Raw genomic sequence first — 23,870 nt, forward strand, 5'->3', positions numbered from 1 at the left:
AATCAATCGTGAGTCTCACGGAAAATTATCGCTCCTCACTTGGCGTCAATCGTACTACAATAGGGACGTGGCCTACCTACTCCTCAGTCACGGCCTTCGTCTCTTTCTTCAGATCGTCTTAGGCGTTCCTCTGAGGCAGCCGACCATTGCAAGGGAAAGAATCCATAGTATCCCAGATAGCCTTTGGCATTCCTCTGTGAGAACCGACTGCTGCACGGGAGAGAACCCATGGTGACTGCAATCCACAGTGGCTACATCAAATTCCCGTTCTAATTGATGTAAGCAGACTAAAGAGAGAAGTATCAGAGCGAGGAAATGGTGGAGGAGAGCCAAGAAGAATATCTACCATCACTTGTCTTTAGATGGGACGTTTTTCTGAGTTTCAGAGGCGCAGATACTCGCCATAACTTTACTGACAGCTTATACAAAGAGCTCGAACTCAACAATATACGGACCTTTATCGACGATGAGGGTTTGGAGGGAGGAGAGTCAGGAGACGATCTTTCCCCGAGCCTGTCGACGGCGATCAAGGAATCGGCGTCATACATCGCAGTTATTTCGGAGAACTATGCGTCATCGAGGGAGTCAGGCTCGTCGAGGTGGTGTCTGGAAGAACTCGCACAGATTTTGGAAACCAAGCGTCGGTTGCTTCCGGTGTTCTACAAAGTAGATCCTTCTGACGTTCGTAGGCAGAAGGGCCCCTTTGAAGATGACTTCTTATGCCACGAGCGACGTCATGGGGAGGAAAAGGTCCGGAGATGGAGATGCGCTATGGAAGAAGCTGGGGGCAAGAAGGGTTGGGATTCCAGTACCTGGTATTCTCCTTGCTTTCTTTCTCCCTCCCCAGTCCCCCCCCCCCCCCCAACCTCGCCTGTGCCTTTTTTTTGTTTTTGTTTTTGTTTTTGGTTTTTTATTTTTAATTTTTTTTTTTTTTTTTTTATCATTTTTGGCTCGTAGTTCTGTGGGATTACGCGCGCATTTTGTTTGTATCTGTAGTATCATCATCAAACATTTGTTACATTTAAATTTTAAATACAAACCTGTTATCATCATCATTGTATTTAAATGTAAAGATGATTGACTCACCTTATTCTGGATTAAAATCCTCTCCAAATCCTTGATCGCCGAGTGCGATGCAGTTCAGGGTTGAGAGGTTGACACGTGGATTGGGCTCCTCTCCTTGTAGGGCATTGCCCAATGAGTGTCCAATGAGACATCCAACGGCTGGGCTGTGCCACACACATCCCGGCGTGTGCCCAGTCAGCCATCGGGATCTTTGCACCACAACACAACCGTTGGATGCCTCATTGGGCATTCATTGGGTGATGCCCTCCAAGGAGAGAAGCTGAACCCTCGATACGTGACAGATGCAACATCCAACTGTCTGAATTTGATTGAGTCAGTTTTTTTTTTCCTCGTCTTCTCAAGCTCGGCACCATTGGATGTCACGCCTGCCAGGTGTCGAGCTCTTAGTCTCGAACTGCACCGCACTGCACTTTTAGGGAATTGGAGAGGATTTTTTCCCCCTTATTTAAGCAATGGCTATGTTATCAAGGCGGTTTCGTCCAACATTGTTTGTATTGCCAATATAGATGGGGCTTGAGAGCTAGCCATGGCATGGGGTGGTGCTTAATGACATTTTTTGAACTAAATTGTAACGAGTATGATTTTTCGGGGGTATCATGTCTCCTCCTGGGAATCCCTAAAGAGCATAAAAGTTACCTTGTAGGAGAGTGACAGGTTGTCAAAGAGTGTTGCCTTTGGTTGTCTGCCCCTACTTTAGTCCCCTAGGGCCCATTATCCTGCTACACACTTCCTTGGTGATCCCCTTTAGAGAGCTAGGCTGTAATGTTTTGCTTAAGTTAATGAAAGTGTTATGATTTCCTTCTATTTGCATGTCTTTGTTTTGCTTCCCTTCTTTCTCTTTTGTGGCATGTTTAGGCTTACTCCTAGCCACCGTGTGCTAGCGAGTGTCGCACAGACACCCAATTGAGTAATTCTGTGACAATGCGGGGCGCAAGGTCTGAGGAGAGCTGATGTAGTGAGCGCACTCCATGGCTTGGAATAGAGGTTTATTCCCACGTGAGTCCTTGGGGTTATAACTTGAAAGGGCCTCTCCACTTTGAAACTTAGGTCTCTATCACAACCATAAATATAGGTATTAGTAGTGGTGTCTGAATCGTTCTTGATTGATACCGATCCGACGTAATTTCAAAACTGATCCACTTTTTGGCCAAAGCACCTAATCCATATCGGGCTGGCAATACTGATACTTAGAACCATGACCATACCTTCCCCTTCCAACATTTTGTTTATACTTCATTCTTCTCTTCCCACTAGGTTCCCCTCCTGGTGTAAAATGCCTCAAGATTAGTATCCGTGATGTAGATCACAAGTCCATATGCACCCACAAGAAACAAGCCCCAAAACCAGCCCAACAAGGTTGTGGATTCGACTGTTGTGAGAGGCAGCCTGGTATGATGATGTGGCAAGTTTCTGTTGGTTCGATGGCGCATCACCTAAGGCAGCCTCAGCCCAGAGAGACGCATGAAGAAGAAAAGAGACCAAGATAGAAATTTAAAAAAAAGAAGGAAATATTGTTCACATGAACAGTATCCGAGTTATTGTTCACGTGAACAATGATTTGGAGCGGATATGGACAGACTAGTGGAGACTGGCTACAACTTGAAGACTTTATTTAGTTTTTATTTTTATTATGCCTAGTTTCTAATTCAGTCATTATTGTGTTTCTAATTTTGTTCCTTGCATGTTGGCTGAACTATAAAGCCTAGTTTTTATTTTCATTAGGTTTCAATTTTTTTTTAAAAGTTGCTATTTCTTTTAAGAGTTTTCATTTCTTAAGTTTCTAATTTTGTAAGCTGGCCTATTCCATTAAATAGGCAGCTCCTCTTGTAATAGAAACAGAATTGGAGAATAGAATTTGTGGCCTAGCTTGCCATCGATTATGGGAGAAATTTCATGTTTCAACAGTTGGGATAGCTGTGAGTGAGAGTCCCAGACTGAGAGAGCCATTCCCCTACCTCCTTTCTCTTCTATATCCGTTTCTTATTCTTCTTCTTATCCTTTTATGTTCTTCTTCATATGTAATAGAAAAGTAGCAATAAAAAAAAGAGTTGCAGTTTTTAATTTGTTCTTTTCGTTGTATCAATCCTGGCTGCAATAGATCTCCCGCTGGTTTCCCTGGTTCGAGGTCGACTTTTGCATTAATCCGTGTTTATAACTTTAAGAGTGTTAAATACTGATATTAAACCTTTCCTTTCTCCACAGTGAAGTGAGGAAGCATGTAAAACTGTACCATCACAGGGGCAGAAAACAACTGCACGATATTGTATTTAATTTCCTTTCATTTACTGTCATTTCCATTAACTACGTGCTGATGTTAATTGACAGGAAGGAGGACATACAGTTGATTCGAGACATTGTTAAGAAGGTATTGCCTAAAGTGAATAACAGCCCCCTGGGTGTGGCTAAATATCCGGTTGGTATCAATTTGCGTGTAGCAGAGATAGTGGGGCTGTTAGACATGAAATCCCATGATGTCCGAGTTGTTGGATTACATGGAATGGGTGGGGTTGGCAAGACCACCCTAGCTAAGGCTGTTTACAATCGGATTGCTGCTCACTTTAACTATCGCTACTTTGTTCCAAATATTAGAGATGCTTCGAGAACACATAATGGTTTGGTTTCCCTTAAACAGAAACTTAACCATGAACTTAATAAAGAGTACAGTGGAGGTGAGGTTGTTACAGGAGTGAATAATATTTCTGAGAAGCGAGTCCTTATTGTTCTTGATGATGTTGATGATGTAGAGCAACTTCATGCTCTAGTTGGTAACAGTGGTAGGGTTTATAGTGGATGTAGGATCATTATCACCACAAGAAATAAAAGAGTTCTAAGTGAAGACTTTGCGAACTTTGTCTATGAGGTGAAAGAATTAAGCTCCTCTGAGTCGCTTCAACTCTTCAGTTATCATGCATTTGGAAGAGGAAAACCGGCGGAAAATTTCTTGCATCTCTCTAATCAAATTGTATCCCTCACAGGAAGACTACCTTTGGCTTTAGAAGTATTTGGTGCTTCAATGTTCAATAAGAAAAAGGAGGAGGAGTGGGAAGCCGCACTGGAGAAGTTGAGAAATATTCAACCAGCTAATGTTCAAGAAGTGTTGAAGATAAGTTATGATGCGCTAGACGAAGAAGAGAGATGTATATTCCTTGACACTGCATGTTTCTTTGTCTCAAATGGTATGGAGATAGAAAGTGCTATTGATATATTTAAGGGTTGTGGTTTCAATGCCGAGGAGACAATCAAAGACCTCAAAGAAAAATCTCTTATTAAGATTTTGGATGACAATACCTTATGGATGCACGATCAACTTAGAGATATGGGACAGGCAATAGTTCGACAAGAAGACCTTACAAATCCCGGAAAGCGTAGTAGATTGTGGGATCATGATGATGTAATGGCTGTTCTGGATTCTGAAAAGGTATGCATGATAACACCTTTTTTTTCTTATCTTGTGTTGACAAAATCCTCTATTGAAACTTCAGTAAAGAAGCTGAACCAATCAGGGTCTGATTAAACTACCAAGCAAACATATGACAAGGGTATTTGGGCTGCTACATAAGCCAAAGGAGGATGGTTAGCAATCATGTGACAATCAAAATATACCCTTATTTCCTGGACTGGCTTCCTTATAGTTTGTATAGAGTTCATTCTCAACATGATAAATTTTTTATTAGCTTTCACCATTGCACTCCCAGTTTTTAAACTTTACCAAGACCTATAAAATTTCAAAGGGAAATCCACCATCATCCCTAGAAATTTCATTGAGCATTTTATACTGTTATGATTGCTGAGACCACTTATATAACTTTCCCAATATTGTTATCAAAGCATTCCGAGGAGAGTAACACTGTGCTATCAATTGGTTGAATTTGGAAACAAATCTCTCAAAAGATGTGTTTATCCTTGATCTAAGTCCTGATTCCATCATAACTAGTCTCAGAGGAAACATCCTCTGCTTCTGTAGCTGATCAATGAACTAATGCTGTTTATGTTAGGTGGGCGTTTATGTAAAAGATATGAACATAAAACAGTTCTTGCTAGTTATATAACCACTTGACATTTGTGAAGGTGGTTTAGCAGCTAACTCATGTGTCTCATAACTGTTTCAGAAGTAAGGACCCAGAATTCCTTTGTTTTTTATTTGAAAATACCCCTCAGAGGCAGATTTATCTAACACAGAGGTTAATATTTGACAGAAGTAATTGGACTATTAATATACAATGAAAAAAAGCAAGATGAACTTAGATGGTAAGTGGAAAACATGCAATTAGGTAGAAATTTTTGGGATCCTTCCTAACTCAAATAAATTAATTGTTGTCTTCTATTTTTGGTTGCTCAACTACCCTCCACCCTCAAATCCTTTCCCCTATTTCATTTGGACGTTGTTGCCAGTAGCTGACCCTAGCCATTACTTGTTACTGATAACAGTCTCTGTCCTCCTCGATAATTAGTTGACGGCGAGCATTCTAGTGCTTTCATTTAGCCAGGTGATGAGCCTTGTGGATGTGGTTGTAGATAAGCTTGCTGTACAAGCTGTAGATAGCCGATAGCATGCCTTTGATTGTGTGGACCCATCTAAGAGAATTTACTTTTTTTCATCTTCTCTTCCCATGGCCAATATTTCTGTTAAGTTTTCTGAAGCTTTTCTTATATGGTTGACTTTAGGGTACAGGAGTGATTCAAGGCATCATCCTTGACTTTGGAGATATTTCAGAATCTAAAAAACTTGCTAAGATCAGCAACCCAACATATTCCATTATTTCATGCTTGAAGGAAATCCTTGAGAACATTCTTGATTTTAATCGACAGAAAGAGAAAGAGACCAAGCTGTGCACTGTGCCATTTCAACCAATGGTTAATCTGAGACTGCTTCAAATCAATCATGCGAAATTGGAGGGAACCTTTAAACATTTTCCTCCTGATCTGAAATGGCTACAATGGAAAGGATGTCCTTTGGAAGTTCTTCCTTCTGACTTTTGTCTTTGGAAACTTGCTGTCCTCGATCTTTCCAAGAGCAAGATCAAACAAGTATGGAATCAAAGACCATGGTGGGGCCGGTACCAGGTAAGTTTCACTAATCAAATCAAACATTGGTTCTTAAATTTCATTGTTTATAGTGCTGTTATTAGAGTTTACTGCTTTTGAGGAGCATGGTTGCACTAGTGAACCTGATAGGTGAACACAAATGCTACAAAACATGCAAAAAAATAATAATAATAATAATGAGGTTGACAGCTCCTCTGTCGCCTCTTCTGATGAGATCCTGGTAACTATGCCTCGTGTAGTTAGTGTGGATTCAGGTTAGGAAATTCCAGCCTTCCTCTTCTCCCTACCTCAACATGGTTTCAACAGCAAGACAGAGGCACCATATTAGGTTCTCCCCGCATTATCTGCAATCAACAGATTGGAAACTTGATGTTGTGTTTCCCAGTTCATATTGTTAACTTTTTTTTTTTTGTGGTTGTTTTTGCATGTTTCATTGGGGTCATCCTCTTTTGCTAGCCTGTTTGGTTGTTGTGTTGTTCTTTTCTTCTTCTTCTAATATATTTTTTCATTCACAACCCAAAAAAAAAAAAAAAGTCTGTTCCCACTCAGAGTTGGGAAAATGCACAGTAATGTCTAGAGTATCGGTACACATGTATGGACATACACGGGGTGTGTGTGAATACAATCTGGAGTAGTTGATTGAATTAAATATTTTAAATTTGACATGTGGTTAATCTAGACCATGTCCTCTTTATCCAATGGTTGGAATGGACATGTCATCTATCGATATGGCAGCATAGATGCCTTGTGGCATTTGGAAAAATAGCAATAATTCACCTATTTTTTTAATATGCTGGGTTTTGCTTGGTGTAACCAAGCACCAGTTACCCTTACCATGTAATAAGGGAATTTTTTGGTATTCTAAATTGTGAGACTGATATCAGGTCATAATGAATTTTGTCTTTTCCTTGGTGACAATTTGGTGTACACCAGGATTCTGTTGCAGAGATTATTCTCTTTTTTTTTATTTGTTTCCTCTGGGAGCTACTTTATGTTGATCCGATTGCACTGTCTTGCTGGTTTGCTTGGTTTCCTTTGTCAATTCTTCCCACTGTACATATCTGTCTTGCGTCAAGCTTGTTATTTCTTCTCTTACAGCAGAAGATTTTGTTATATTGAACAGATGACTGAGGAGCTTCAGGTTCTGAATCTCTATGGTTGCTATAACTTAACTGCTACACCTGATTTCTCTGAGCACTCAAAATTGGTAAAACTTATTCTTGAAGGTTGTACTGAACTGAGACATATCCATAAATCGATTGGGTATCTTAGCAAGTTACGTCACTTTAACCTGAGGAGATGTGAGAATCTGGAGGTGTTTCCAAATGAAATTACCAGGTTGAGGAAGCTGGAAACCCTTATAGTCTCTAGTTGCTACAGGCTGACAAAATTACCCGATGACTGGAGGCCCATGAAGTCTTTAACTGAGCTTCTACTTGATAATACTGCCATAGTAAAACTACCTGATTCTATATTCCATCTTGAGAAAATTGAGAGGCTTGATCTCAAAGGATGCTTGTCATTGAAGCAACTACCCATCTCCATCGGAAAATTACCCTCTCTAAGAGAGCTTACTCTTGATGGTTCTGCTTTGGAAGAAATTCCTGAATCCATAGGATCATTGAAAAATCTCGAAATACTAAGTTTGGCGAGCTGTAAATCAATCACTGCAATTCCTGATTGCTTCCACAACCTGGCATCCCTACTGGAACTTTTTCTTAATGATATTTCAATCGAAGAACTGCCAGATTCCATTGGCTGTCTTTCCCATTTGGAGCACTTGTCAGTGAGTCGTTGCAGGTTCCTTAGCAAATTGCCTGCTTCCATTGGATTATTAGCATCTTTGGTTGAACTTCATCTGGATATGACACCAATCAAAGAACTGCCAAATCAGATTGGAGACTTGAACATGCTTCAGAAACTTATAATGATTGATTGTAAATTGCTTGCCTGTTTACCAAATTCAATTGGAAAGATGTCAAATCTAACCACTTTGATTCTACAAAATTGCATCTTAACAGAATTGCCAGAGTCCATATGTTTATTGGAGAAGCTTGAAGTTTTGAAAGTCAACAAGTGTAAACAACTCAGCCGACTTCCAGATTCAATTGGAAAACTAAGCAATCTGTGCCGGCTTCAAATGAAGGAAACTGCTGTAGCAGTACTCCCTGAAGATTTTGGGATGCTTTCAAACTTAAGGATGTTGAGAATGGCAAAAATGCCGTGTTATGAACGACCTCAAAATGTTGAAGCCCAAACAGAAGAAGGCCACCATAAGTCCATGGTTCTTCCTGCTTCTTTCTCAAATCTCTCTTTACTATATGAGTTTGATGCTTGTTACTGCAAAATATCTGGGGCAATTTCTGATGGCTTTGAGAATCTGTCATCATTACAGACCCTGAAACTAGGCCACAACAATATCTGCAGCCTTCCATCTAGCCTGATGGGGCTTTCTGTTCTCACAAAACTTTCTTTACCGTATTGTGCAGAGCTCAAATCTCTTCCTCCACTTCCTTCCAGTTTGGTTTGTGTGGATGTTACAAATTGCACTGCACTGGAAACTATTTCTGATCTATCAAACTTGGAGAGTTTAGAAGAGTTGTGCCTTGCAAATTGCCAGAAAGTAGTGGATATTCCAGGCGTTGAATGTTTGAAATCCTTAAGAAGGTTGTACATGAGTGGTTGCACCACATGTCATGCAGTCGTAAAGAGAAGTCTCTCCAAGGTAACTCTTTGTCATGGCTAACATTTCCAAATTATGTATTTCTGGCTGAGTCCAATCTTGTTCGACAACCTCAAAATAGTTAGGAATCATGTGTATGTTTGCGGGTCTCAAATGCATGTACATAAAAATCCATGGGCAAAAGGTTGTGCTTCTAATGAGATTTGTCCAATTGCAGGTTACTCTGAAGCAGATGCAATACTTGAGCACTCCAGGAAGTGAAATCCCAAGCTGGTTTGTTCCTGAAGTGCTGAGCTTTTCAAGCCTCAAGAACCGCAGGATCAAGGGTATAGTTATATGTGTTGTTATATCTCTTGACCAACAGATACAGAGACCGGATTCCCCTGGAATAGTGGACATTCGCGTAGAAATCCTTGATAACAGTCTCAGACAAAAGTTCTGTTCCACATTTTACTTGCCTGGAGTTCCAGAGACTAACGAAGATCAATTTTATTTCTGTCGGTATGCGGAATGGCATCCACTAGTTTTTTTCCTCCATGATGGCTATAAAATGCAGGTGACACGGCAGAACCCACCAATTTTTACAGGACTTGAACTGAAGAAGTATGGGATCCATCTAGTTTTTGAAGATGATGATGACTACAATGGTGATGAAGAATCATTGGATGAAACCCAACTCTCTCTTTCAGAGAAACTGGTGAAGTTTTTCAGCTCCTTGTAATTGGTTTAAAGCCTTGAGGTCGAATTCTTGTGAATTAGAGATGGAGCAATTGAAGCAGGAAATGGTACCCTCAAACCTTGGAAATCTTTCCTTCTCCTTCCCCTGTTCCTGTTGGCCATTGCTCTAATGTGCTTTCTATATTAGATTGTGTTGCTTTGTTTTCCCTCCACTATTCTTCTGAAAGGACCATACTGAATATTTAGTATTTAGCTAATGAGGCACATGGGGAATTAATGTTCTACCCTTTGGCTCGTACTAGGAATTTGACAACCAAACTTGCTGCAAATTTTCTAAGCGTCTCTAGTTCTTTAGAAGTTTAAAATTCTGCTTCATCTAATAAAATGTTTTACAATTATTATGAAAGACTAAAGTCCATCCAAAATTTCAACTGCTGACTTGGAAATTGATGAATGGGGATGTTACTACTAGGGGTGATTTGAAGCGTTTTCGGGGCTAGCATAGTCTAATATTTGGTATCCAACCGGTTTCGTGGTGTTGACTAAGAGTGGAGTGAGCTAGATCCAATGTTTGTAAGTGATTATTAGCGTAATATTGGATCATATTTAACACACCGTAATGGTGTAGACCTAAGGCATTAGAATTTGAAAAAATTTTAATTACAGAGAAAAAATACAGAAACTAATCATTATTTTTGCCATATTATGATGTTCTTTTCTTTATTTTTTTTTCACCTTCCAAACGTACTCTAAAGATGCAAACAAAGTTAAGTGAGGATGTAGAGACGTAAAGGAAGCCTGTCGATTTATGATGGACTGGATAGGGAATTGCAGGAGATGATTTTTCAGAAAAAGAGCCACTGAAAGAGAAACCATTCGATTTTGGATTCGGCAATATTGCCCACACTACACCCAATCTCAAATGTTCTCACATTTTAGTGTTCTAATAGGGGGTGGAAATGACCACCCTACCCCTACCCGAACACACTACCCAGGTGGGGTCCACCCCCTATTAGAGGGATTGGGGGAAATGGACTGGGTAGGGAATTGTAGGGGATAATTTTCTTGAAAACCAATGCGCTGGCTTGATTCTGGGAAATTTATCTGCTCCATTCCTGCCTGATCCATTTACCCAAGTCACTCTAATGGGGGATGGACCCCACCCAAGCTGTGTGTTTAGGCAGGGGGAGGGTGGTCATTTCTACCCTCTATTAGAACACTAAAATGTGAACATTTGAGATTGGGTGTAGTGTGGGTAATATTGCCGAATCCATCACAAATCGAATGTTTTCGCTTTCAGTGGCTCTTTTTTCTGAAAAATTATCTGTTGCAATTCCCAGCCCGATCCAAATTCCTAGTGCCTATAATAAGAGGGGGTGGATCCCAACCGGGCAAGAGTGGAATGGTTATTGTGCCCCATTGTTAGGAGAACTGGACCGGGTAGGGAATTGGAGAATGGATCAACTACACGTACCAACAGGTGAAATTACACCTCAAAGCTAATCACATTTTAATTTTGTTTCCATAAAAACCCCTCCTCCCCTTGTAAAATGGAATTTTTATCCTATGTAGTTACTGCACGGTGCAGTAACAGGAGTGGATAACGATTCTGTAAAACGTACATCTAAAAGCTAATCACTGCACATGGCATCTGTAGCCGCTGCCTGATGCAGCACTACACCGTGCAGTAACAAGAGAGGATAACGATTCTATAAAACGTACTTCTAAAAACTAATCACATTTTTATTTTGTTTCCATAAAAACCTTTCCTCCCCTTGTAAATGGCAAAATTACGTCAGGTAATTGGCTCACACATGTACGCTCACCTATTGGTACGTGGAGGAGAACCGAACTCGGGAATTGCAGGGGATAAAGATTTCCCTTTCTCTAGTTTCAATTTTCACTTCCTTTATGAGAGTCCATGAGTCTTCATGAGTCATAACTCCTCAGTCACGGCTATCGTGTCTTTCTTCAGAGCGTCTTTGGCTTTTCTCTGTGAAGCAACCGTCTACTGCAGGGGAGAGAATCCATAGTGTCTTTACTGTCTTTGAGCCAGACTAAATTCCCATTTTATTTGATGTAAGCAGAGTGAAGGGAGAAGTATCAGAGCGGGGAAATGGTGGAGGAGATCCAAGAAGAATATTTTCCATCACTCGTCTTCCGATGGGACGTGTTTCTGAGTTTCAGAGGCTTCGATACTCGCCATAACTTTACTAACAGCTTATACAAAGAGCTCGTACGGAACAACATCCGGACCTTTCTCGACGATGAGGGTATGGATGGAGGAGACGATCTTGCCCCGAGCCTGTCGGCGGCGATCAAGGAATCAGCGGCATACATCGCAATCATTTCGGTGAACTACGCGTCGTCGAGGTGGTGTCTGGAAGAACTCGCACAGATTTTGGAAAGCAAGCGTCGGTTGTTTCCGGTGTTCTACAAGGTGAATCGTTCTGACGTCCGCAGGCAGAAGGGCCCCTTTGAAGATCACTTCCTACACCACGAGCAACGTTATGGGAAAGAAAAGGTCCGTAAATGGAGAAGAGCTATGGAAGAAGCTGGGGGCAAGAAGGGTTGGGATTCCAGTACCTGGTATTCTCCTTACTTTCCTTTATCCTGCTTTCCGTTATCCTTCTCCAGTCTCCCCCACCCTTTCGTGTGCCTTTCATGTAATACTGTAATTGAGTAATCAAAACAGTACCACACATAATCGAAAGGATAGCCGTACACGTACATAATCCACCTCAAAGCTTATTTCCAATAAAATAAGCCCATTCTGGTGATTTAACTGCATCAACGTTTTTTCTTTTCATTTTTGGCTCGTGGTTTTGTGTGATTACGCGAGCATTAGACAATGTCAACCTGTTATATCATTAAAGCCGAGAGGGGGGGGGGGGGGAGGAGGAGTTGATGCAGTGAGCTTGCTCCATGGCCTAGAATGGTGAGTGCATGTGGTTGTTGAACACATAACCTTAGAAGGGCTTTCTTATATCTATGGCATCAGTGTCTGTATCGTTCTTGGCTGATACCGATTGAATGTAATTCAAAACTGATTCACTTTTTGGTTGATACACCCAATCCGGATTGGATGTAATTCAAAACTGGTTCACTTTTTGGTTGATGCACCCAATCCGTATCTGTATTGATTACACCTTCCCCTTCCAAGTTCATAATTCAGTATCCTCTTGCCACAGGGTTCCTCTCCTATTATAAAGTGCCCCAGGATTAATATCCATGCTTAGAAGAAACACATCTCCATTTGCAATTAAGACCGCTCGTTATTGGTTTGAATGCTGAACTACTTTTAAGAGTGTTATATACTGATATAAAATCTTTCCTTTCTCCACAGGAAGTTAGGATGCATGTAAAATTGTAACATCACATGGGCAGAATACCACTGCACCAAATTGTATTTGATTTCCTGTCATTTAATTTTATTTACATTAACTATGTGCTGATGTTAACTGACAGGAAGGAGGACTTACAGTTGATTCGAGACATAGTTAAGAAGATTTTGCCTAAAGTGAATAACAGTCCCCTGGGTGTGGCTAAATATCCTGTTGGTATCAATTTGCATGTATCAGAGCTAGTGGAGCTGTTAGACATGAAATCCAATGATGTCCGAGTTGTTGGATTTCATGGGATGGGCGGGGTTGGCAAGACCACCCTGGCTAAGGCTGTTTACAATCGGATTACTGTTCACTTTAACTGTCGCTGCTTCATTCCAAATGTTAGAGACGCTTCGAGAAAACATAATGGTTTGGTTTCCCTTAAAGAGAAACTTAATCATGAACTTAATAAAGAGCACAGTGGAGGTGAGGTTATTACAGCTATCAATAATATTTTTGAGAAGCGAGTTCTTATTGTTCTTGATGATGTAGATGATGTAGAGCAACTTCATGCTCTAGTTGGTAATAGTGGTTGGCTTTATAAAGGAAGTAGGATCATTATCACAACAAGAAATAAAGAAGTTCTAAGGGAGGAGTTTGTGAACTTTGTCTATGAGGTGAAAGAATTAAGTTCCTCTGAGTCACTTCAACTCTTCAGTTATCATGCATTTGGAAGAGGAACACCGGTGGAAAATTTCTTGCATCTCTCTGAGCAAATTGTATCCCTCACAGGAAGACTACCTTTGGCTTTAGAAGTATTTGGTGCTTCAATGTTCAATAGGAAAAAGGAGAAGGAGTGGGAAGCTGCACTGGAAAAGTTGAGAAATATTCAACCAGCTAATATTCAAGAAGTGTTAAAGATAAGTTACGATGGGCTAGATGAAGAAGCGAGATGTATATTCCTTGACATTGCATGTTTCTTTGTCTCAAAAGGTATGGAGATAGAAAGTGCTATTGATATATTTAAGGGCTGTGGTTTCAATGCTGAGGAGACAATCAAAGACCTCACAGAAAAATCTCTTATCAAGATTTTGGATGACAATACCTTGTGGATGCACGATCAACTTAGAGATATGGGACAGACAATAGCTCGACAAGAAGACTTTACAAATCCTGGTAAACGTAGTAGATTGTGGGATCGTGATGATGTAATGGCTGTTTTGGATTCTAAAAAGGTATGCATGATAACAATTTTTTTTTCTTAACTTGTGTTGACAAAATTCTCTATTGAAACTTCAGTAACAAAGATGAACCAATCAGGGTCTGATTAAACTACTAAGCAAAAATATGGCAAGGATATTTGGGCTGCCACAGTACTACAGAAGCCAAAGGAGGATGGTTAGCAATTATGTGATAATCAAAATATACACTTATCTCCTGGACGGGCTTCCCGATGGTTTTGTAAATAGTTCATTCTCAACATGATAAATTTTTAACTTAGCTTTCACCATCACCCCTAGAAACTTCATTGAGCATTCCAAACTGATATGATTGCTGAGACCACTTACGCAACTTTCCCAATATCGTTATTAGTGCATTCCGAGGGAGAGTAACACTGTGCCATCAATTGGCTGAATTTGGAACTACAAATCTCTCAAAGATGTGTCTTTCCTTGATCTAATTCCTGATTCCATCGTAAATATTGTCTCCGAGGAAACATCATCTGCTTCTGTAGCTGATCAATGAACCAATGATGTTTATGTTAGACGGGTGTTTATGTAAACAATATGAACATAAAACAGTCCTTGCTACTTATATAACCACTTGACATTTGTGTAGGTGGTTTAGCAGCTAACTCATGTGTCTCATACTGTTTCAGAAGTAACGACTGCAGAATTCCTTCTTTTTTTATTAGAAAATCCCTCAGAGGCGGATATTTGACAAAAGTAATTGGACTATTAATGTAAAATAATAATAATAAAAAAAAAAGCATAATGAGCTTAGAAGGTAACTGGAAAACATGCAAGCAGGTAGAAATTTTTGGGATCCCTCCTAACTCAAATAAATTAAATTGATGCCTTCTTCTATTTTTGGTTGCTCGGCTGCCCTCCACCCTCGAATCCTTCCCCCTATTTCATTACGACGTTGTTGCCACTTGGTGACCATAGCCATTACTTGTTATACTGATAACAATCTCTGTCCTCCATGATAATTAGTTGAAGGCAACATTCTAGTGCTTTCATTTAGCTAGGTGATGAGCCTTGTGGATGTGATTGTGCATAAGCTGGCTGTACAAGCTGAAGATAGGCGATAGCATGCATTTGATTGTGTGGACCCATCTAAAAGGATTTACTGTTTTTTAATCTTCTCTTACCATGGCCAATACTTCTGTTCTCAGTTTTCTGAAGTTTTTCTTGTATGATTGGTTTTAGGGTACAGGAGTTACTCAAGGCATCATCCTTGACTTTGGAGGTATTTCAGAATCTAGAGAACTTGCTAAGATCAGCAACCCAACATATTCCATTATTACATGCTTGAAGGCAATCCTTGAGAACATTCTTGATTTTAAACGACAGAAAGATAAAGAGGTCAAGCTGTGCACTGTACCATTTCAACCAATGGTTAACCTTAGACTGCTTCAGATCAATCATGTGAAATTGGAGGGATCCTTGAAACATTTCCCTCCTGATCTGAAATGGCTACAATGGAAAGGATGTCCTTTGGAAGTTCTTCCTTCTGACTTTTGTCCACGGAAACTTGCTGTCCTCGATCTCTCGGAGAGCAAGATCAAACAATTATGGAGCCAAAGACAGTGGTGGGGCCAGTACAAGGTAAGGTTCACTGATCAAGTCAAGCCTTTTTTCTTATATTTCGTTGTTTATGGTGCTGTGATTATAGTTTACTGCTTTGAGGAGCATGATTGCACTTGTTAACCTGATAGTTGAACACAAATGCTACCCCCCAAAAAAAAAATGATTCAAGCGGCTAACTTGATTTCTTTCCATCAGTGCTTGAGGTTTTCGATTGCTGGTAAGATTTCTAACATCAAATGACCTAAACTTTGTCTATTGACCTGATAATCTGTGATGTAGACAGGAACCTTGTTCTTATCCTGTTATCCATTATCGTTTATTAACCATTTGGTCTGATCCATGTGGTTCTCAATCCCACAAACATTTGCAAATCCATTGGTAAAGTTCTCAAATCTGATTATACAGCACTAAACTTGGTTTTAGTTTTATGACATTTTAGGATTGAATGAATTAGATTACCAGCATATCATCAGTCATTACTTTTTATTGTAAAACCAGAGGTTCACAACAAGATGATACTGTGAAGAATGAATTAAATCTCCAAATAGACCTGGAATGGTTATTGGTTAGGGTATTACAAGAGATAGAATAGTTGTTGTTTGGGTCTACATAAGAGTAAAAGAGTGAAAACTGAGGTGGTAAATAGATGGTGAAACCATGGGTTGAGTCTTAATTTATTGATGATAGACGGGAGTTCCCCTCATCACAATCCTATCTAGTCGAACATGGTTACAATTTGCTACAGTTTTAGGGAATTAAGGAGCTAGAATCTCATTGCAACACTTTCATGCTGTTAGCAAGGGCACAGGACTAACTTCCACTCAATATTGTTGAGATCAAGAGGTTGGCAATAAATACACATGGTGCCCTGGCCACTGAAACAATGACAGGTTGGCTTTTCATGATTTTGTTCAGGTGCTTAGATAGTCCAACTCCAGAGCGATAGGGAAACACGCATTTTATGTGCTCAACAGCTACATACAAATGGACACCCACCTATTCCCAATCTTGTCTAGAGTAGCTATGATGCAACCAGATCTTATCAAAATACTTAAATTCCTTTCAGTGTTTTCAAGCAAAGGAAGAGAAGTCAATTGCAATCTGATTTATAGAGCAGTGATCAGTAAATTTGTGGAGACCTATGGGTCTAATCAATAGGAGAAAATCAGAAAAGGAGTTCAGTGACATTGATGGAATATTAAGGCCAAAAGAAATATGTCTAGGTAATCAGTAACAGAGCAGTCTGTCTCTTTTCTTTACAGTTAATTATGGGTGGCCAAAACTTGTCCATTTTGTGTAATTTTGATGATGTTTGAAAGGTTATTATATTTTAAATTTGTACTCGTAAAGTTGTGAATGATTTATTGAAATGGTATTTGTCTATGAAAGAGGTTTTCATTTTTTATATTTATTTTGTTTGAGAGTGTTAGAATATTGTACACCAGAATACCGTGGGGGTATTCTGGTCCTTTTGGGGTTATTTTTATGTTATTAAGTGTTATTAGCTTATGTCGGCTATGTGGGTTTTAGTCCCACATCGCCTAGCTTCTATTATTTGTAACTTCTCCTCTATTATAAATAGAGGGGCCTTTCTATCATTTATACAAGCCATTCTATTATTTTATTTCCTCTCTCTGACCCACGGTTCAACCAACATGGTATCAGAGCTGGTCTGATCTAGGTTAGAGAGAGAAAAAATCCTATTTCTCCCTTCTTTTCCTCCAATCGATCTCTCCCTTCTTCTCCCTTTTCTCGGTTTTCTCCTGCTCCTGTTCTTCTTTTCAGCCCAACAAAAGGGGCAGCACTAATGAGGTAAACATAATATCGATGATTTAGTTGTTGCCCCCCTTCTCTTCTATCGTTTTTATTATAAAAAAAACCTCTTGGAGCCTCATCTGCGATTTGGAGTTTCCCTTCTTTGAGATCAGATCTCTATGAACCTGATCCTCTAATTTAGGAACACCCTATGCAGCCTTTTTCCAGCCATATTCTACCCTATTCCTAAACCTAACTTCCCTTTTTCTTTATCTCCATCTTTTATTATTTGTTTTCCAGCCTAAATCCCCAAATCGATTTCACCTTGTCAGGGTTTTTCAAAACCCTGACTCCAATCGATTTTGGGGTTTCCCTTGTCAGATGTAGCCAATATTTCAGGGATAATTCCCAACTAATCCAAGCCCTAATCAACCTCAGTTTGAACACAATCTGATGGCTGGATCTGTCCCTACAACAAAAACTTCTCATCTTGCCTTTTATGGTTCCTTGTTAAAACCCTAACTCAAATCGACATTAGGGTTACAAGTTTGAATTCTTGCAGCCTTTTTTTTAGGGATGATTACTCCACCTACAGAGACCACTCGACCTCAGTATTTGTCTCTTTCCAAGTGTTTGAAGACCCCTAACCCCAATCGATCCTTCTTTTCAGGGTTTTTTTCAAAACCCTGACCCATATCGATTTTAGGGTTAGGGTTGTTTGTTGCTATTGGAGTTTTTGTTGGTGTTTCTACCATCAAGAAGGATATTCTACTTCAACTATTCTTGGCTTAAAGAAGGTCTATTGCACATGATACCTGCTGCCCTATTTTTCTGCAATTTTTTGGTGTTTCTCCCACGTGAAGATCAAGTCTCAATTACCAAGGAGGTTGCTTATTCGAATTGGAGATCCATTCCAGCAGTGGTGGTCAACATCTATTACCAGAAGACATCACCTTTGACAAGTCATCATTACTTTGTTGAAGCCCCCTTCCCTACAATCGATCTTCCCTTTCAGGGTTTTTTACAAAACCCTGCCTATAATCGATCTAAGGGTTAGGGCAGTCCACTATTGCTGATTTTTTTAGGAGAGTTTTATAAACATCAGAGGAGTATTCAGCCCCTATTTCAGCATCATTCATCAGGTTTTTTTTTGCAAAATTTACAGTTCATTCTGTTGGCTTGGTTTCTCCAATTATCAACCTGTTTTTCTTGTTCCTATATGGCTGGCTGCTTCAACTACCTATGGATTTGTCTGGTTATTTATCTTATATTTGCTGGTTGTTTTGAGCTTCACTACCTACCTGGCTGGTGTTCTTGATTGGCTTCTGTAAGCATGACTGGTTGATGTGTTACTGTTGCCTTCATGTGGAATACTGCTGCCCTATGATTATGACTGAGTTTCCTATTATTGGAGATCGAATTTCTTTCGTTATGGAAGACTCGAATCTGCTACCTTGGAGATCAGCCTATTTGGGATTACTACAGTGTATTCCACGATTATTGGTTGCACCTACGAACCTATTCAGTTATGTGGAGTTTTTCTGGTTCATATCCGGCACACTTTGGAGCTTATCCTAGCATTGTTCCCTAATTCCGATCTGATCCAATTTTTTGTTGAAGCTTCTTCAATCTATTGCTGTCCAGATGTCTTCGTTAGTACTGTTTAGCATGTGGGAGTTTATACCTTGAGGTTTTTTGCACAATTGTTCCTCCTTGTTTGAAGATTAATCAAGCCTTGAAAAATGGAGCCTTTCCTTTCATCACATCAAATCTGAATATTGGAGTTAGGAGTTTCTCCCCTGCAGGAGTTTCCATCAAAAGTGTTTGTTTGATCGATGGAAGATGGTTGGAACTTTATATGTTGCATTATTTACTCCTACTTCATTATCCCAATGCTGTTTTTCCTTCACCACCTCCCAAAACATACCTTTGGCATTCCCCATAACCACCTTGGAAGTTAATGGTATTCTCTTCTTTACCATTTCTTCTTTTTACCATTACACTTGGCAGCCATTGAAACATTCTGGAATGTTATGTTTAGCCCTATCTCTAAAATCATCTCTCTTATGTCCACGTGCACTACACGTGAGGGGGGGATTATATACAGTATACCTGCAGCCATTGCAGAGAGCAGAACATGCAGGGACACTTGGTTTAAAACATAGAAGGTCAGAGGTTTCACCATTGCCAATGGGTATCTACTTTGTTATTGGGTTAAAGTTTGTCATAAGGGGGAGGTTGGCCTTAAAGTTTTGAAGATGTTTGGTTATTGCCTGCCCATATGAGATCCTACAGGTTGGTTGTTTTTCCGCTGCTTGATCTTTACTGTTGCTTGACTCATTTGCCGGCTACCCTAGTTACTTATCTTCAAGATTATAATTCAGAGATTCATTATTGGACAAAGATTGGTGAGAGATGCCTTTTTGCTGATCAAGTCTGTCCAAGTTTGAAGGTCTATTTTTTCAAGTTCTTGAATGTCTATTTGCGAGCTGCATTCATTTTGGAGCTGGGTTCTACTACAACTTATTTTTCCCATTTTATTCAAGTTGGGCATTAGTACCTTGTATGCGCCAACTTGAGGGGGAGTGTTAGCATTGTTATGGAAAGAGTTTTTTTTCTTTAGTCCAAGCTGGTCCTTTTGGGATTATTTTTATGTTATTAAGTGTTATTAGCTTATGTCGGCTATGTGGGTTTTATTCCCACTTCGCTTAGCTTCTATTATTTATAACTTCTCCTCTATTATAAATAGAGGGGCCTTTCTATCATTAATACAAGCCATTCTATTATTTTATTTCCTCTCTCTGACCCACGGTTCAACCAACAGAGAGTTTTAGCAAGATTAATTTATCCTTTTATTTTATTTATTGTAGGGATTAAAACCAGCCATTAGATTACTTTAGATTAAAGGGTAATAGTTGGGTTTTTCCAGAATCCTGGATTGTTATTGTTATTTTTTAATATGCTGAGTTTTGCTTTGTGTAAACAAGCACTGGTTACATTTACACTGAACCTTCACCAAGAAATCAGGATGACCTTGATTTGCATACAATAAGGGGTATTTTTTATATTCTTAATTATGAAGCTGACATTGTTATTGTTATTTTTTAATATGCTGAGTTTTGCTTTGTGTAAACAAGCACTGGTTACATTTACACTGAGCCTTCACCAAGAAATCAGGATGACCTTGATTTGCATACAATAAGGGGTATTTTTTATATTCTTAATTATGAAGCTGACATTAGTTGATGTCAGGTCATAATGATTTCTCTCTTCCCGGGTGACAACTTGGTGTACACCAAGAGTAACTGTTGCAGAGATTATTCTCTCTTTCTTATTTTTTCCCCATACCTTTTGGGTTTTTCGGAGCTGGGTGCTACTTTATGTTGATCCAATTGCACTGTTTTTCTGGTTTGCTTGGTTTCCTTCGTCAATTCTTCCTACCATACTTATCCGTCTTTCGTCAAGCTTGTTATTTCTTCTCTTACAGCTGAAGATTTTGTTATTGAACAGATGACAGAGGAGCTGCAGGTTCTGAATCTCTATGGTTGCTATAACCTAACTGCTACACCTGATTTCTCTGCGCACCCTAAATTGGTAAAACTGATTCTTGAAGGTTGTAATGAACTGAAAGAGATCCATAAATCAATTGGGGATCTTAGCAAGTTACGTCACTTGAACCTGAGGAGATGCGAGAATCTTGAGGTGTTTCCAGATGAAATTACCGGGTTGAGGAAGCTGGAAACCCTTATACTCTCTTGTTGCTACAAGCTGACAAAATTACCCGAGGACTTGAGGTCTATGAAGTCTTTAACAGAGCTTCTGCTTGATGAAACTGCTATAGTGAAACTACCTGATTCTATATTCTATCTTGAGAAACTTGAGAGGCTTGATCTAAAAGGATGTTTGTCACTGAAGCAACTACCCATCTCCACTGGAAAATTACTGTGTCTAAGAGAGCTTACTCTTGATGGTTCTGCTTTGGAAGAAATTCCAGGAACCATAGGATCATTAAAAAATCTCGAAAGACTAAGTTTGGTGGGGTGCAAATCAATCAATGCAATTCCTGATTCCTTCCACAACCTGACATCATTATTGGAACTTTTTCTTGATGGTAGTTCAATTGAAGAACTGCCGGATTCCATTGGCTGTCTTTCCCATTTGGAGCGCTTGTCAGTGAGTTGTTGCAGGTCTCTTAGCAAATTGCCTGCTTCCATTGGATTATTAGCATCTTTGGTTGAACTTCATTTGGATACAACACCAATCACAGAACTGCCAGATCAGATTGGAGAGTTGGACATGCTTGAGAAGCTTGAGATGATTGATTGTAAATTGCTTACCTGTTTACCAAATTCAATTGGAAAAATGTCAAATCTAACCACTTTGATGCTACAAAATTGCGTCATAACGGAATTGCCTGAGTCCATATGTTTATTGGAGAAGCTCGAGGTTTTGAAAGTCAGCAAATGTAAGCAACTCAGCCGACTTCCAGATTCAATTGGAAAACTAAGCAATCTGTGCCGGCTCCAAATGGAGGAAACTGCTGTAGCGGTACTCCCTGAAGATTTTGGAAAGCTTTCAAACTTAAGGATGTTGAAAATGGCAAAAAGGCCACATTCTGAACAGTCCCAAAATGTTGAAGAATGTACCGCTCAAACAGAAGAAGGCCACCCTAAATCCATGGTTCTTCCTGCTTCTTTCTCGAATCTCTCTTTACTATATGAGTTTGATGCTCGTTACTGCAAAATATCTGGGGCAATTTCTGATGGCTTTGAGAAGCTGTCATCATTACAGACTCTGGAACTAGGCCACAACAATATCTGCAGCCTTCCATCTAGCCTGAGGGGGCTTTCTGTTCTCACAAAACTTCTTTTACCACATTGTGTAGAGCTCAAGTCTCTTCCTCCGCTACCCTCCAGTTTGGTTAGTGTGGATGTTACAAATTGCACTGCACTGGAAACTATGTCTGACCTGTCAAACTTGGAGAATTTAGAAGAGTTGTGCCTTGCAAATTGCCAGAAAGTAGCGGATATTCCAGGCGTTGAATGTTTGAAGTCCTTAAAAAAGTTGTACATGAGTGGTTGCACCACATGCCATGCAGTCGTAAAGAGAAGACTCTCCAAGGTAACTCTTTGTCATAGCTAGCATTTCCAAATTATAGATTTCTGGCAGAGTCCAATCTTGTTCTACAACTTCAAAATAGTTAGGAATCCTGTGTATGTTTGTTGGTCTCAAATGCTTGTACACAAACATGCATGGGAAAAAAGGTTCTGTGCTTCTAATGAGATTTGTCCAATTGCAGGATACTCTGAAGCATATGCACTACTTGAGCGCTCCAGGAAGTGAAATCCCAAGCTGGTTTGTTCCTGAAGTGCCGAGCTTTTCAAACCCCAAGAACCGCAGGATCAAGGGTGTAGTTATATGTGTTGTTATATCTCTTGACCAACAGATACAGAGACCGGAAACCCCTTTAATAATGGACCTTGGAGTGAAAATCCTTGATAACAGACTCAGGCAAAAGTACAGTTCCACGTTTTACTTGCTTGGAGTTCCAGAGACCAACGAAGATCAATTTTATTTCTGTCGGTATGCAGAATGGCATCCACTAGTTCATTTCTTTCATGATGGCTATAAAATGCAGGTGACACTGCGCAACCCACCAATTTTGGTTGGACTTGAACTGAAGAAGTATGGGATCCACCTGGTTTTTGAAGATGACGACGACTACGATGGTGATGAAGAATCATTGGATGAAACCGGACTATCTCTTTCGGAGAAACTGGCTAAGTTTTTCAGCTCCATGTAATTGGGTTAAAGCCTTCGGGTCAAATTCCAAATTCATGTGAATTAGGGAAAGACATCAAGAAGCAGGAAATAGTACGACCAAACCTAGGGAAACTTTCCTTCTGCTTCCTCTGTTCCTGTTGGCTATTGATGTTCTGTGCTTTCTGTGTATATTTTAGGCACTGTTTCTTTAAGAAACTGTATAAGATTGTGTTGCTTTGTTTCCCCCTCCACTAAACTTTCTGAACTATTAACAAAGACTACCACTTGCAAATACACACAAGCCCAAACAGAAGCTGATTCTCTAAAACCCTAATCGCTATGCTCTCGGCAACTTACCCACCGCTTGCACCATCTCTACCTGTGTCATTTGCTCTCTCTGCCCCTGTGGCGTGTAGTTTCTCCGCCCTAGTGGCGTGTCTCCAACCATGACTTCGGGTGTCGTCGACAACGACGACGACGATCCGCCACACCCACCTTACCACCACCCCTACCCACTCCTTCGCCACCTCCATCACCCTCAGCGATGCCCCCTGCTCACTGCCTCCATCCTCCATGATTTAGCCCTAGATGTACCCATGCCCATTTCACATTTTTTCACCTCCACGACCCCCTCCTCTCCCATCGCCACTGCCCCCTCCTCTCTCATAGCCACTAACCCCTCCCCCTCCCCTTTTTCAGGCCAATGTTCCCTCTACCTCC

At 40.1% G+C, this 23,870-nt stretch overlaps 2 protein-coding genes across 2 annotated transcripts; both read left to right on the plus strand.

Moving 5' to 3' along the window:
* Nucleotides 1-264: 264 nt before the first annotated feature.
* On the plus strand, nucleotides 265-23,395 carry LOC122671716 (disease resistance protein RPV1-like). Its single transcript, XM_043869101.1, has 6 exons — nucleotides 265-815; nucleotides 3,412-4,504; nucleotides 5,752-6,150; nucleotides 7,256-8,857; nucleotides 9,033-9,640; nucleotides 23,284-23,395. The coding sequence occupies exons 1-5, from the start codon at nucleotides 316-318 to the stop codon at nucleotides 9,534-9,536; spliced, it is 4,098 nt and encodes a 1,365-aa protein (XP_043725036.1). The 5' UTR covers nucleotides 265-315; the 3' UTR covers nucleotides 9,537-9,640; nucleotides 23,284-23,395.
* LOC122671717 (disease resistance protein RPV1-like) lies at nucleotides 11,554-23,208 on the plus strand. The gene is made up of 5 exons (XM_043869102.1): nucleotides 11,554-12,082; nucleotides 12,962-14,054; nucleotides 15,252-15,650; nucleotides 20,898-22,508; nucleotides 22,687-23,208. The coding sequence occupies exons 1-5, from the start codon at nucleotides 11,610-11,612 to the stop codon at nucleotides 23,188-23,190; spliced, it is 4,080 nt and encodes a 1,359-aa protein (XP_043725037.1). The 5' UTR covers nucleotides 11,554-11,609; the 3' UTR covers nucleotides 23,191-23,208.
* Nucleotides 23,396-23,870: the final 475 nt, after the last annotated feature.

The sequence above is a fragment of the Telopea speciosissima genome, chromosome 8 (assembly GCF_018873765.1).
Source record: "Telopea speciosissima isolate NSW1024214 ecotype Mountain lineage chromosome 8, Tspe_v1, whole genome shotgun sequence".
NCBI classification, from domain to species: domain Eukaryota; kingdom Viridiplantae; phylum Streptophyta; class Magnoliopsida; order Proteales; family Proteaceae; genus Telopea; species Telopea speciosissima.